The sequence below is a fragment of the Muscardinus avellanarius genome (assembly GCF_963383645.1).
Source record: "Muscardinus avellanarius genome assembly, chromosome: 15".
Classification (NCBI taxonomy): domain Eukaryota; kingdom Metazoa; phylum Chordata; class Mammalia; order Rodentia; family Gliridae; genus Muscardinus; species Muscardinus avellanarius.
Window position 1 is genome coordinate 38,771,751 of NC_137801.1, and position 14,519 is coordinate 38,786,269.

At 53.6% G+C, this 14,519-nt stretch overlaps 1 protein-coding gene across 2 annotated transcripts; it reads right to left on the bottom strand.

The window, feature by feature from the left end:
- Nucleotides 1-11,027: 11,027 nt before the first annotated feature.
- SIX2 (SIX homeobox 2) lies at nucleotides 11,028-14,051 on the bottom strand (the record flags this gene model as incomplete). Of its 2 annotated transcripts, none has more annotated exons than XM_080711069.1 (2): nucleotides 11,028-11,352; nucleotides 13,492-14,051. In XM_080711069.1, 2 exons carry the CDS (start codon nucleotides 14,049-14,051, stop codon nucleotides 11,028-11,030), a joined length of 885 nt encoding a protein of 294 aa, XP_080567195.1. The 2 variants fall into 2 exon arrangements, with proteins under 2 accessions (XP_080567195.1, XP_080567194.1); XM_080711068.1 differs by having other exon boundaries at nucleotides 13,486-14,051.
- Nucleotides 14,052-14,519: the final 468 nt, after the last annotated feature.

Here is a 14,519-nt window from a genome sequence, read left to right on the forward strand (position 1 = left end):
TTGAGCTCCACTCTGAGTCCCTGCAGGGTGTGCTGAGCCCAGCCTCTGGGAGCTTTAGACGCTCCCTGTGCCGAAAAATCTGCCGAATTCTGCCTGGCTGTTCTGCAGCCGCTCACCTCGGCTCGCTGTCTGCCGCTCCTTTCTGGGGCCTGGTGGGCTGTTGAGTGCATTGGTCTCGTGCCATCCGGTGAGCTCGCTGCTGCTGTCGGCAGTATGGCGCTGCTGCTGCGTCCTTAGCCGTGAGGCTGGTGTATCTCCTCTGTGGCTCTGAGCTCCATTCTGAGTCCCCCTCCTCTCTGGAGCCTGGCTCTGCGAGGGAAGATGGTGCTCATGCCACTCCGCGCCATGGCTCCGGCCGCAGCACTGCAGTCTGGTTTCTTTCTGGTGTCTCATTTTTCCAGCCCTCTTTTTCTCTGTCCCTTGTATTTACATTTTTTGTTTCTCTGCTGATGGTGTTTTCTGGCTATGAAAGGCGCTGATTTTGTGGTAATAGAGATTGGTTGTTAGCCCCGCTTTTCTCCGTCGCCATTTTCCTGGAAGTCTTCAACCCAGCTTTTAGTGTAATAATGTCAGTATTGCATAACTGTCTTCTAAAGCAACAGACTCTTATCAATACTATCTATCTCAATTTCTTTCTTCCAAAAATTTCAGGCTGCTTTCCACACTAATCACACTTCTTCTGTCACTTCCGTGGAATGAGAGGCTACAGACAGTCTTCTTCCTTTATTTTCAAAAGAAACAAAGTTTAGACTCTTGCTGACATGCTCAAGGTCACATAAGAACGTGAGGATAGAGGTAAAACCCTGGGCTCCCTGACTCCCCACCTCGTGCTCTCTCCTCAAGGTAAAGCTGGTAAGATGTGTGCAGGCAGTCTGTGTGAATGAACAAGAATCTCATCTTCTCCATTAGTTTTAAGTGCTGTCCCCTGTTGATCTCTTCCTATATCTCCTTCCTCTCTGCCCCTACCTATTCTCACACATGAAGATAGGGATTCTTACAACACTTGAACAAGCAGACAATTCCAGGGAGAAAACATTCTTACTCAAAGCACTGATTTCAGAATAGTCTTTCTTTCTTTCTCTCTTTCTTTCTTTCTTTCTTTCTTTCTTTCTTTCTTTCTTTCCTTTTTTTCCCTTTTTTCCTTTTTCTTTTTGGTAATACTAGAGATGGAGCCCAGGAGTATTCCATCTGCAAGCTATACCCCCAGCTCTAGTTTTTATTCTTTATTTTGAAACAGGGTCTTACTGAGTTGCAAAGGGCCTCACTAAGTAGCAGAGGCTGTCCTCGAACTGTGATCCTCCTGGCTCAGCCTCCCAAATGCTAGGATTACAAGCATGCGCCTCCACACCCAGGTTTTTCTTCTTGATAGACCATACCTGCCCACTGTGGTCTGTCCCACAGAATCATACATATGAGAGTTGGAAAGGATGCTGTCTCACTTCACAGATAGATAGGACATAGATCCAGTCATCTGTGTACATCAAGAGTTCTCTGCCTAGCACGCTCACCCCATTTCTCTAGTTTATTGGTGAGGATATTGTGCTCCAGGAGCTCAGAGAGCAGTGTGAATAGGGTCTACTGGGGCTAGTGATACTCTGGAACTGAATTAGACTAAATTGCTGGAACAATTAGATCTCCAATCATGTTAGCTCAAACACAAAAGAAGTTCATTTCTGTCTTACTTAATCTGGAGCAGCTGTTCCAGTTTGGCAGGAGTGGCCAGTGCTCTATTCCGTGTAGTCACATAAGGACCCAGGCTAATGGCAGCACGCCTGCCTTCCGTGCGCCACGTCCTAGGTGACACTGCTCATTGCCATTCTGTCCTGTGTGAAGGGAGAAAGAGTGCAAGGAAGCATAGATGGGAGATTTTATGGACCAGGTCTGGAAGTCGCCCATAGCACGTTTTTTTGTTTTGTTTTGTTTTGGAGAAAACAGTGTTTTCCTGAGCCACACTTAACAACAAGACAGGCTGGGAAAGGCGATGTAGTGAACAGGCTACAGTTCTGTTTATGAGAAATGAAGGGCATTTGTGAACTCTATTGTAGCAGTGGTATTTCCATATATATCTTTTGTCGTCATTGCTCTGTGGTTGAACCCAGGCCCTTGCACATGCTACGGACGTGCTCTACCACTGGGCTACATCCCTCAACCCTCTCCATGTTTTCCTTATTATAAAAAAAAGATAAGAATAAAAACAACCACCAAAATAATCCCCCCAAACACTGCATTAAAACTGTAATAGTAAAATAACAACAAATGCAGATGTATAGACAGAGGAAAATTAGCAGAACATGAATGTCTCTGTTCTAAAATCATGAATGACTAACTGTACAGACTAAGTCCTTTTCTTGGACTTGATTTTTCTAGTTCCATGGGCAGCACCATTTCCCAGCCTCCCTTGCAGTTGAGTTGGTTATATTACTAACTCTAACCAGTAGAATATGAGTAGGAGTGATATGACCCACTTCTGATCTGACCCCGACACAACATCTTTCATGCTCCTCACCTCTCCAGTAACCACATGGAAAGGACTCTAAGGGTCTAGGAGAGAGTGGAGCCACTTCTAAAAGGAACCTAGGCTCTTTAGCCATTCCCTGGGAAACCATCTGCTGACCAGAAACACTCTTATTGGAATATTATATGGGTGGGAAAGACACTTGTGTTTTGAATTTTATTTGTTACAGTAGTACCTAACACAGATGCTGCTTGGCTCACATTCCAGTAAACCCACTGTAAGTTGAAAATCCCTGAGTTGAAACTGCTTCTAACATAGCAACCTCCCAAACATCACAACTTAACAACAACAGCACACCACAGAGTACTGGTTACTTCTTCTTGGGGCTGAGTGGGAACTGTGTCTTGTTGACCGAGGGAGAGAATATTGTACTGCATATAGCTAGCCTGGGAAAAGATAAAAATTCAGAGTATGGCTTCTACTGGGTGCACATGTTTCACACCAGTGTAGGCTGAGGACCATTCCTACCCTGGTCCCTCGCCTGCGCTTCGCCTCATCTCCATCTGCTTGGGTGGACTCTGAACCTGAGGTGGGTTTCTGTTGACACTGTTACTAGATGTGGTGGGTTTTGATCTTTCCCAGTTGCTAGTTTGGTGTCTAGCACATCCTGTTGCTTCTAGGATTGGTACTATCTATGCCTTTGCAGGTTCCTGGTTTCTGGTCCCTAGGGAGAGAGGGGCTGCCTGCAGACTCCTACCTAACCCTGAAGATTATGTCTCGGCCCCACCTACTCTGGATGATCCCCTGCTTCACCCTTTCTCTGACACTCTGTCTTCATTCCTAGCTCAGCCCGAATCCTCCTCTTCATTTATTCCTATTTAATATTTTTTGCCTTCAGGTGATTGCTTTACCTGCTCCTTTAAAAAACAATGAATAAATGATGAAGTGACACCTGACTTGTATACCCAAGGCTCCCAAGTGACACCAGAGTCTAGCGTGTTAGTGTAGAAAAAGTCTTAAGCCTCTTCTCTTTGTTTCCAGTTAGAAAAAGTATAGTCCTTTGGGCACCACCCACAAAATCATATTTATCTTCGAAGGGAAATCTCTGATTCCCAGCTCACTTGCCAAGAGCCTTAATTGACAAGTCCTGAGACCAAATAGAGAGCAAAGCTCTAGTACTCAGTTTCATCCACTTCCCCAGGCTTCCTGTTTGGGCTTTCCTTTTACTTATTTAAGGGGCAGGGTGTTCTGATTTTGAGAAATATTTCTTTGTAGCATCTGGACCTCCATAATGGCTCCCATCTCTCTGCATCCATCCTCCATCATAAGGGGAACAGTCGTTACTCTTCGGGGTGATTTGGGAAAAAATATATTTCTTAAAACTCAATAAGTTATCCCAATAATAAAATGTAGAAGAAAGAATCTCTGCTAGCTCTTTCACCTTGGGAAAGCTACACCAAAGTCCTGAGCTTCAGTCCCTAATCTGTCAGATGGGGATTCGAATCATTTGTCTACCCTATGTAAGTTTTGAATATTGAACAATGGGAATTTCATGAAACTACTGATGCTCTGTGAAGTACCATATAAATAGTAGGAATTATTTATGTTATTTTGCTTTTAGAAACTTGTCTTCTCTGCTTTTCTAATGCCCTTGAGCTCCTCTGCCACTTCTCCAGGGCCTCCAGAACTGCAGAGGGCTACTCCCTTGTCCACCTCTCTTCCTTTGGGGGCAGCGCCCATCTTCTCCTCTTGGAAGGAAAGGGGAGGAATAACTCATCCTTTGGGGTTCCTCATACCTGGCTACATTCACTTGCTCCCTTCGACTTGGACTGGTAAGTTTCTTCATCACTTTAAGTGTCTTATTCAACTGTCTCTTGGTGGCTTTCCAGAGACTTGGTTGTTTTGTACCTTATCTTGAATTTTTTTTGTTTTCTTTTGCTTTGGATGCTAGGAATTGAAACCCAAGGCATTCTACCTCTGAGCTATACCCCCAGCCCTAGTTTATTTTTTTTTATTTTTTGAAACAGGAGTCTGCTAGTTGCTGAGGATGTCACTAAGTTGCCAGTGCTGGCCTACAACCTGCGATCTGCCTGTCTCAGTCTCCCAAGTAGTGAGATCACAGGCATGTGCCACCACACCTGGCTCTTACATACTGGATCTTGAAACTGACAGAATTGCTTAGGTGGAAGTTGAGGGTTTGTACTACCAGCATCGTTGCAGGCAGAGAAGGGGATGCAGGCTCCTGGGAGGAGGCAGGAATGGGCCAGATCTATTTTGACCTTTAGAAAGCAGGTCTGGGCTCCCTCCCTCTTTTTCCTCCCCTGGCCTCCCCATATTCTAGTGACAACCCATGTGAATGGAATGATGCTTTAATGTGCCCCCGAAAAGCCATGTCCCTGATCAATGCAGGATTAATAGATGGGGGCACAAAGGAGCTGATGTCCCACCAAGGACTCATATCTCAGTTCTCATGGTCCCCAACTAATCTCAGCCTCATTTTCCAGAGAAAGGCGACCAAATGGGGTAGGGGGTGGGTCCCAGCAGAAGGGAGTAAAGAGAGAGCACAGCTGTCCTGGGATCCCAAGGTTTCATCTTTACTCTGGAGTAGTCCTCAATGCTCAACTCTCTCCGGGCTATTTGGTGGACCCTTAAGTGACGTCTGCAGAGTGCAGACAAGCAGACAACCAAGGACAGGTGGCAATTATCCCAACTGCTGAGAAGGACTCTTTCACCTGACTTTAGCCGTGGCCTCCCCTGCGCACCGATGCTGCCAGCCAGCATTTGTCCTACCTGGGGCTCTGCGGAGGGCAGCTCCCACCTGCCTGCCTCGGTCACCCGAGCGGGGACCAGATGCCGCTGTGGCCCCTGCCCCTGCATGGCAGTTGCCATATCCTGGATAGAATGGGCCGGACAAAGTCAAGGGGACTGAGTTCGAATGACGATCCGATGACAGTCCTGCGGCAGCCGCTAAACTCTTTAGCCCAGAGTCTCCGTTTCTCTTACCAGCAATAATAGTGTCTTTGTTTGGCCGGTGTGAGGATTAGGCAGATACCAGGTGTGGAAATGCCTGCTGCGAGGTATGCGTACAAGAATTGCTAGTTATGATCAATTCTGGAGAACAAGGAGCCTGTACCGCCTAGAGGATCTTACTCGGCTAATTCTGCCAACAGTGAGCTTTGGAGAGAGTAAGAGTGGCTGGCTGGGCACACCAACAGCGGCTCTTAGGGGAAAAAAAGGCCTGAAAGAAATGGATGGAAGGCAGGGCTGCAAGGTCCAGTGCGCTGCTCTTGGGCTTAGGTCTTAGAGACCTGGGACTCTTTTTATTGGGTGGATGGCAGAGATGGCATTTCTCCCCCACTTCAGGAAGCCTCTAGATTCTCAGGCACTGGCAGCGGAGGGCTCCAGACAGGCAGAGGCTGTGTGCTCCTAGACCCAAGAGTACAGAGTTGTGTCTGCAGCGCCACCTGAGAATTCTGGCTCCCAAGTCTCTGTCCTATGCACCACTGCCTGCTCAGAGAGGCAGAAGGACTGGGGATCCTCGGCCTGGCACTCCCTACTGCTCTGCCTTCAGGTTATAGAGACGCACATTAGCTAAGCAGAGGGAGAAAGACTGTAGCACTGGGCAAAAAGAGAGCTGCAGTCCCACGGAGCTCAGAGCTTGGGTGGGGGGGCATCAAAGGCCTGGTTTTCCAGTGCCCTACCAGAAGCAGCGGCGGGGTTGGGGGCATGCTACTGCTCTGCAGTGGCGGGGTTGGGGACACACCACTAGAGAAGAGAACAGCGCTTGGTGTGCTCGGTGGCCTTTGGTGGATCTCGATTTAGCGCTGGCAAGGGGAGGGTGCAAGCGTTGTCCTAAAGGTCCTTCCCTGTAAGCCCGCCTGTGCTGGCCTCTCCTGCTTGTGGGTTTCTCCAAGAAAAGGAGCCTGTGGGAAAACCGAACACGCTTCTCGGGCCTTTCGAGGCTGGCTTCTCTGTATCCATTCAATGCGGGTTACAGACTTTTACAGACTTTCCATCGCGGGTGGGCTAAAGCCGGCACCCGGCCGGCCGGGTAGCGGCGCCCAATCGGCTCTTCTGCTCTCGGGATTCCACCTCGCCACCCGGGAGAACCCAGACTCCCGCGGATTTTCGCGAAAAGACCCGGTGGAGACGCGCCTAGGGGCCTCAAGCCTGTCGAGGTCTTTGGGGACCAAGCCTGGCTTTTACTCCCCCGCGCCACCCGGAACCGGCCACCTGGAGTTCTTTCTTTCCCTCCCGGCCAGCAACGACTCTAAGACATAGGGACTAACCCGCTCCAGGTTGGGATCCTCGGCGCGAGAGGAGAGGCAGTTTCTCCCTTAGCCCCGGGCGCATCGGCTTAGAAGCCGAGCGCTCCGAGGTCTCCGGACTTCTGGATCCCGCCAGCGCCTGAGAGCTCACCCGCCTCTTGCGTTCCCCTACGTTCGGAAAACAGCCCCCTCCAAGGTGCACACCGCCCTGTGTATGCACATCAGCGCGTTTTTCACCCTCTCCCGCGTCCCCTGCACTTTCTCTTATCCCCCAGGACGCCGTGGTCCCCTCCTGCGTCCCTTTGGCAGCGTGAGCGGCCACGAAACTTAAGCGCCAGCATCTGAGTGGGAAGGCGGAAAAGAAAAGGGTCCGCTCCAACCCCATCTAAGCCCTCCCACCTGGCCCTCGGCACAGCATTCCCTTCCCCCTCTCCCAGAGCCCCCGCGCCTTCCCCCCACGGGAGACAGTGCTGGTGCGATTGTGGGGGCCGAATTCCCTGCATCCGGACTCCAACCCCCCACTCAGTCTGGCCTCCGCTCTTCTCAAGGGCCACGCCGTGTTTCTTTACGGGGAACAGGGGATAAGCAAGGACTGAGTAACCTGTGTCCTCTTCCCAGGGCTCCGTAGCTCTATTTAATCTCTCCCGGTGTGGCTCACCATCAGCACCTACTCCCTGCAGACTCCCTTGAGATGCACCCGGAGTACCGAGTACCAGAGTACCGACACTGGAGTCCTTACCCAAGTTCCCAGGAGAGCCGGGTGCAGGGTGTGTGGGGAGGAGAGGACGGACCCACTGCTCATTAGCTGCCCTCTGGCCCCAGAAGCTCTAGGGTTTTACACCCCCAAGCACTTTACTTTTTTAGAAAGAAGCTGCCCCAAGGACTGGGTTTTTCTCCCCAGAGGGCTGTGGGAGTATAAGACCTGGTTGTGAACAAGTGAGGGGTGTTCTTAGCAGAAGTGGGGGGACAGACAGGAGACCCCCACTTCCAGTTGCTGCATCCCTTTAGGTCGGGGATGAAAAGGCTTCTGGGCTGCCCCAGGGCAGGAGGTGGTGGTTGGGACAGAGGTGATAGGCCCGTGAGAATCCGGTTTCATGGATGCCAACAGAAGTGTTATTCAAGATCTATGCTCCCGATTGAAGTGCTCGCTCCATCTGCGGGCTTTTGTGGTGGGCGAGTAGCTACTCGGAGCTTTCAGAACTTCTGCATACTTTCACCCACCCATTTAAATAAATATTTTTGGGGTTAGCTGCCTAAGGGGCGGGGTGGAGGATTCCTTGCTGAGACAGGAGAAAAAAAAGAAAAAAAAGCCTGGGGGCTGCCCCTGCTGGGTGAGGGAGTTCAGGTCAACTACTCCAAGTGAACTCCAGCCTCTAGGGAGGGTGTCTAGGGTAGGATCCTTGATCAGCTGCTGCCCCGGCTTGGGGGCTGGTTTATGTCTTTCTGGGATTAAGAAGTTAGACCTTTCCAGAAAGCTCCTCTTTGAGGCCAGGCCCTGGCCCCAGCAGTTGGATGGACAGAGATTGGCCAGCCAGGGGCACCCATGTTGGTTGTGGATTTGCATCCTCCTTGAAGAGAAGCCTAATGTGTTGTCTTTCAGTGTGTGAGGGCACACTGCACCCTGGAAGGGTTCATTGTGCCTTATCTTGCACATAAGTGTGTTTGTGTGCGTGTGTGTGTGTGTGTGTGTGTGTGTGTGTGTGCATGTGGCATGTGTCTGTCTGGAGAGTGCCTGAGGACACCCACATGTCTGAAATGGACACAGGGTCTGTACATGCATATTTGTGTGTCTATGTGTGGCAGTATGTATTTCCCTGGATAGCATCTACTACCTGTGAAAGGGTGAAAAGTTTTAGTGCCATCCAACTGGTATGAACAGAAGAAGCAGAATAAAATTAATGTTAAATGAGTATGCTTTTGTTTATGTGAAAGTTAATATAGAACTTGTTTTCAAGTGAGTATGGGACTTGAAAATAGGGGGAGGTAGGAATGATGCCTTAGTAGGGGCTACGGTGTCTAGCCATCCCCAGAAGTAAGTGTGAAGGGTGGGCTCTGGTGTGGTGGGGGTGGAGTGGGTCAGTGGATGAATCACTAAGCAGTCTAGCCAGTTGGGCTGAGCTTATGAGAGGTGATTTTCAGTGATTTTTGCATCTCAGGACCTTCAGGCTGTAGGTCACCAGAAGTTGGACCACTCTAGTCACACAAGTGCAGACCAGTTCCAGGGAGGAACCGAATTGTCTCCTGAGAGTGGATCCTGCTGAAGGTGGTGGAATGTCTCTTGGGTTGCTGAAGTGGTGGTGTTGGGCACAGATGCCGGTAGAGGATGCCAGCCTGCTCGGTGATCCTGCCTGGAGGCACCTCCTTGAACACCAGGCCTGCAGAGAAGAGTAGCTTCTGGCACCAAGATAGGCCACCAGGCTGTTGAGTCTGCGCAGGAAGAATACTTCATACTTCGAAAATCTGAGACAAACGCACTTGTGATTTTGCCCCAATTTTAAGTGCTGATTTTACCAAGAAAACAAAGTCTCCCGAGGTGTGTCAGTGCTCTAAGGTCTCTGGGCAACACAGGCCTCACCCCCTCCATCCCTTCCTACGCAGGCACTGCAGGCCTGACTCCACACTCACTGGGAGTCTATACCCATAAGGCCTGTTTCTTCCTGTCAAAGTCCATTCCGATTCGGGCCTGTGGGGATCCGCTTGAACGTGCCTGTTAAACCCGGGATAGAACTGCGGACAGAGAGGCAGACGGTAGAATAACAGACAGCTACAAAAGTCTCCTGCAGCACACCTCAGGCAAGGCGCGCTCTCAGCCCAAACCTCGGAAACCCGGCGCCCATTGCTATTTTTAATTTGCGTACCAGTCAGGCCTCCCAGGGTTCTCTTAATTTTCTCCTCCCCTTTCCTTTGCCTGCACTGCAAAACCATGACGCCCTGGGCGTTGCTTGCGAGTTCAGAGACCTTCACTCCGCGGCTCTGTCCCCCGCTGCCGGGAGTCAAGGTCTCAGAGGCTGCCCTGAGGTAGGAGAATCTGCCAGCAGTGTGTTTCCCACCGTAGAGGCAAAACTTCCCAGAGCCGACTCAGTTCCCAGTCTGCGCATTTCCAAACCCTCCTACCCGTGCCTGCCAGCCTGGCAAGGGGCTCTCTCGCCCCAAACCCCCCAGGTGATAAAACGGGCGAGGTTCCCCGCGGTGGCCCAGTGGGGAGATGCAGGCTGTCTCCTTCCCGCTTCTTCTGAAGATTTCCGGGACTGGAAAGAGGGCCGAGAGCTTCAGAACAGGAGGTTTTCAGTTCACCTTGCGGGTGAGAGTGAGTGGGAAGGCATCCCCCAGTATTAGGGACTCGGGCATTGCTGCCCAGCACCATCCATCAGGGAAGTCCAGTCCCTGTAGGCAAATCAGACACTGTTGCACTCCCAGTGCTCATGGCATATATCCATATATATATATTTATGATTTCTAATTTTATTATAAAATAAAAGCAGAAATATTTCCCGAAGAACATTCACAAGAGAGCATAACAGGGAAACGGCCAGTCCCCGGCTCGCTCCGGAGGTACACGCTGCCGGAGCTCGCTACAGTCTGGGGTGGGGGGAGCTCGGCGCTGGGCCCGAGCGGAGGGGCAACGTGGGCTCCGAGCAGCCACCATCCTCCTTCACCCAGGTCACCAGGCCACAAGCAGACGGCTGCCGCTCTCCCGGCCCGCGGCCTGGGGCCACCGCGAAGAGACTTTAGCAAAGGTCTGGGTTCTAAGGCCCAGCGGACCTCTTCCCGCCTCCCCACTCCCAGAAAGAGAGGTTCAAAGGGAGCGAGGAGGAGAAAGACTGAGGGTACAAAGCCACAGGCCAGAAGAAAGCACGAGAGAGACGGCAGAAGATAGGAGGCAGGGAGGCGCAGAGGAGAGAGAAGGACCAGGAATCTAGAAAAACAAAAGGAAACCAAGCCATGGAGAGGAGAAAAAAGAAAGCAGAGAAGAGGAAGAAAGAGGGACAAGCAAGAGAAGGGGAAAGAAGAAGGGGAAGGTAGAGAGAGAATGAAAATGGTGTATAATTTATTTCCTTCCCTGGTTCAAGACCTGGTCCCGGCCTGCCTCCGAAGGAACTCCAAAGCAACCAGTTGAAAATCAGTCTCAAATAAGGACCCAAGCCGACACTGGTGGCGTTACCCGGGCCGCCGGTTCTGGGCCTGGTGAGTGGGTGCTCCAGTGCCTAGAGGCTGTGGGCGCTGGGCACCCTCTGGGCACCACCTCTTTTGGGTCCCCGGCGCCAAGCCCGGAAGGCCAGGCCGGCGTGCGGGCGAGCAGAGCTCTAGGAGCCCAGGTCCACGAGGTTGGCCGACATGGGGTTGAGGATGGAGTCCTGCAGGCCGTGGTGGTGCTGCAGAGGGTCGGCGCCGCTGGGCACCGGCACTGGCACTGCACTGGGGCCGGGAGGGTGGCCCAGGCTGTGTAGGGAGGGCAGCCCGGATGGTGGCGGAGGGCTGAGCAGGAGCGCGGGGCTGGACGACGAGTGGTCCGGGGTTCCGGAGGGTGTCTTCTCGTCCTCCGAACTGCCTAGCACCGACTTGCCGCTGCCGTTGAGTGAGGAACTCAGTGGGTTGTGGCTGTTGGAATTGGAGTTCTCGCTGTTCTCCCTGCAAGTGCAGGAGCAAAACAGCAGGTCAGCTGGGCAATGGCGGCTGCTCAGCGCCCCCTCCGCTGGAGCCAGAGTCGCCACCCTTCTGGGGAGGCGGCAGCTGAGCGGTGCTTGTGGGTGTTTGGGGTTTCTACTCCCTCCTCCACCTAGCCTCCGTTCTGTCAGTTCTCAGGACACCCCGTGGTCCCTCTCTCCCCTATCACTCCTACCCCATCTCTCTAGCTTTTTATTTCATCCCCCTCCATTTCTTTCCAGGAGTGGAGGCTGGGATACTGAGCATCTTGGGGTTGGCGGGTGAGCAGGGAGGAAGAGAATGGGTTTTCAGATCACCCCAGGCTCCTAAAGCCAGGTTTGCTGGGTAGAAGTGGTTTCAGGAGAATGAAGGACCCTAGATCTCAGGCTGAGGGAACCACTTGAGTCTGGCCTTTCTTTTTTCGTTGGCTCTTCTCAGCCTGAGAAAGAAAACCTGGCTGGAGACAAGATCCCACCAGGCTCTTGTGGTCCTTTCTTTCTAACTCCAAACTGGGCAGGCATTAAGACCCCCCCCCCCCCAGTATTGGGGATTGAACCCAGGGGCGGTCTACCTTTGAGTTACATCTCCAGCCTCATTTTTAAATTTTTTGTTTTGAAAACAGGGTCTCTCTAGGTTGATGAGTCTCACTACTTGCTGAGACTGTCCTCAAACCTGTAATCCTCCTGTCTCAGCCTCCCAAGTACTGGGACTGCATGCGTGCGCTGTTCTTGCTGGGCCTACCGATGGATCTCTAAAGATGAAGGGCTCCCTTTGCTTGGTAGTACAGTGGAAACTTCAGCCAAGGGACTGGAAGCTGGAGCGTGGAGGGTAGTGGTGGGAGATGAGAGAAGGAAGGGTGTGTTAGTCTTGACCTAGACTTTGCCATCATAAAGTAGACTCAGGGATGGAATCTGAAGCTCTCACCTGGGGCCTGCTTGGAGTTCTTCAGGAGTTTGGATGCCTGCCAGTTTGGGTGGAAGGGGACTTGGCACAGAAAACTCTCCTTCTGCCCTGTCTTTGTGGACACTTCTGACCAGATATGGACATTTAAAACCCTGGGTAGTATCCTTTTGGGAGCTTTCTGGGGGCTTTTCTTCCTGGTTTCTTGGGAAGGGCTCCATAAGGCTGGCAGCTGAGACCTTATTGAGATCCTGCCGTGTATACCCCAACCTCAAGGTCTAATGGACAGAATCCCCTCCAGCACCGCTGCTCAGCACACCTAACTAACTCTAGCTTCATTTTTAAAACTCTGGGCCAAACACCCATACGCCAATCCCAGATGCTGTTTTGCTGTTACACTCAGGCTGGATTCTTTTCCCACAATTACTTTCTCTGCCATTCCTTTTTCCAGATTTGGTGTTCTGCGCGGCTACAGAGCTGGCAGTCTCAGGGCCTGCTGGTCAGCCCTTCAAGAAGTTCTGGTTTCCCTCAGAACATATAATTTCCAGACTTTCTGGGCCTGTTAGCTCACCCCAAACCCACTGGCATACCCACCCAAAAAGTAGGACTTAAGGAGAGGGGTGCAGGCCCGGGGCTGCTGGTCCAGCATGGCAGAAAAGGGCGCCCGTTTCCTTTGGTTTCCTTTCTCTCTCAAAGCCGTCGCTTCCTTCTGGAGTCTTTCATCTCAGTCCTTTCCATGTGGCATAAAGCCTGGCTCTCAGCTCCCATATCCAGACAAGGAAAATTCCTGCCCAGGTCCCTCTCCCTCCAGGTCGCACTAGGGAAGTCCGGATCCTTACGCTACTTGGCCTGGAGTTGGGTAAGCCAGCAACGACCCGCAGCATCCGCACCCCACTTCCACGGGGCCTAGGCACAGCTCTCGGCCTTCTGCTGAAGGACCAGCCTGTCTACGGTGCCCACCTGGCCGGGACTCAGGCCTACAGTCCTGCCTTCGCAGGGCGCCCGCTGCTTCTCCATTTTGTCCACGAACGACCGCGGAATTAGTTGGCAACTTCCCGCACCGCCAGGCCCGCTTTAGACAAATCCAAGCCCGCTAGGTCTCCCGAACGCCCGGAGCGCCATCCGATACTCTGGGAAGGCTGCGGCCGGAGGTAGCCGGGCCTGGAGGGTGCAGGTGGGGCCCCTCCCGCCAGCCCCGGGCGCCGGCGCGCTACTCACTCGTACCTTTCCTTGGCCTCCGCCGCGCGGTCTCGCTGCCGCCGGTTCTTGAACCAGTTGCTGACCTGCGTCGTGGTGAGGCCCGTGGCCTCGGCCAGCTCGCGCTTCTCCCGGGGGGACGGGTAGGGGTTGTGCGCGTACCATTCCCGCAGCACGCTGCGGCTCTTCTCCTTGAAGCAGTAGCTGGTCTCCTCGCCGTCCCAGATGGAGCGGGGCAGCGGGAACTTGCGGCGCACGCGGTACTTGCCCACGGCGCCCAGCGGCCGGCCGCGCAGCTTCTCCGCCTCGATGTAGTGCGCCTTGAGCCACAGCTGCTGCAGCTTGGCGTGGTTGTGCGGCGAGAACTGGTGGCCCTCCAGGATCTTGTAGAGCTCGCGGAAGTTGCCGCGGTGGAAGGCCACCACCGCCTTGGCCTTGAGCACGCTCTCGTTCTTGTGGAGGTGCTCGCAGGCGGGCAGCGACCAGAGGAAGCGGCCCAGCCGCTCGATGTTGCCGCCCTGCTGCAGCACCTCGCACACGCACGCCACCTGCTCCTGCGTGAAGCCGAAGGTGGGCAGCATGGACATGGTGCCGGCCGCGCTCACCGCGCCGCGCGGGCCCGCATGGGCGCCGCCCCGCCGTCCGGGCCGGCGCGGGCTCCCCCCGGGCCCCGCTCGCCGCGGCCCCGGCCCCGCGCCCCCGCCGCCCGCGCGCCGCGCCCGCGTGCCAGCCCGGGGGCCGCCCGGGGGCCGCTCCGCATGCTCCGCCGCGCCGCCCGCTCGCCCGCCCGTCTAGCTCGCTCCCAGCTTTTTTAATAATATTATTCTAAGCGGGCATGAGGCTCGGCGGCCCGCGCCCTGATTGGTCCGGTTATCTGACCCGGGGCCTGCCCGCGCCAGACAATCGTCGAGTCAAATTATTCGCCATGGAGACGCTGTCAATCACCGGTAACCCGAGCCCCGGCGGGCCCCGGGCTCCCCCCGGCCCGCGCCGCTGACAGATCGCCGGCTCCGCGCTCGGCGGAGGGCGGCCCGAGCCGGGGCCCGCGGCGCTGC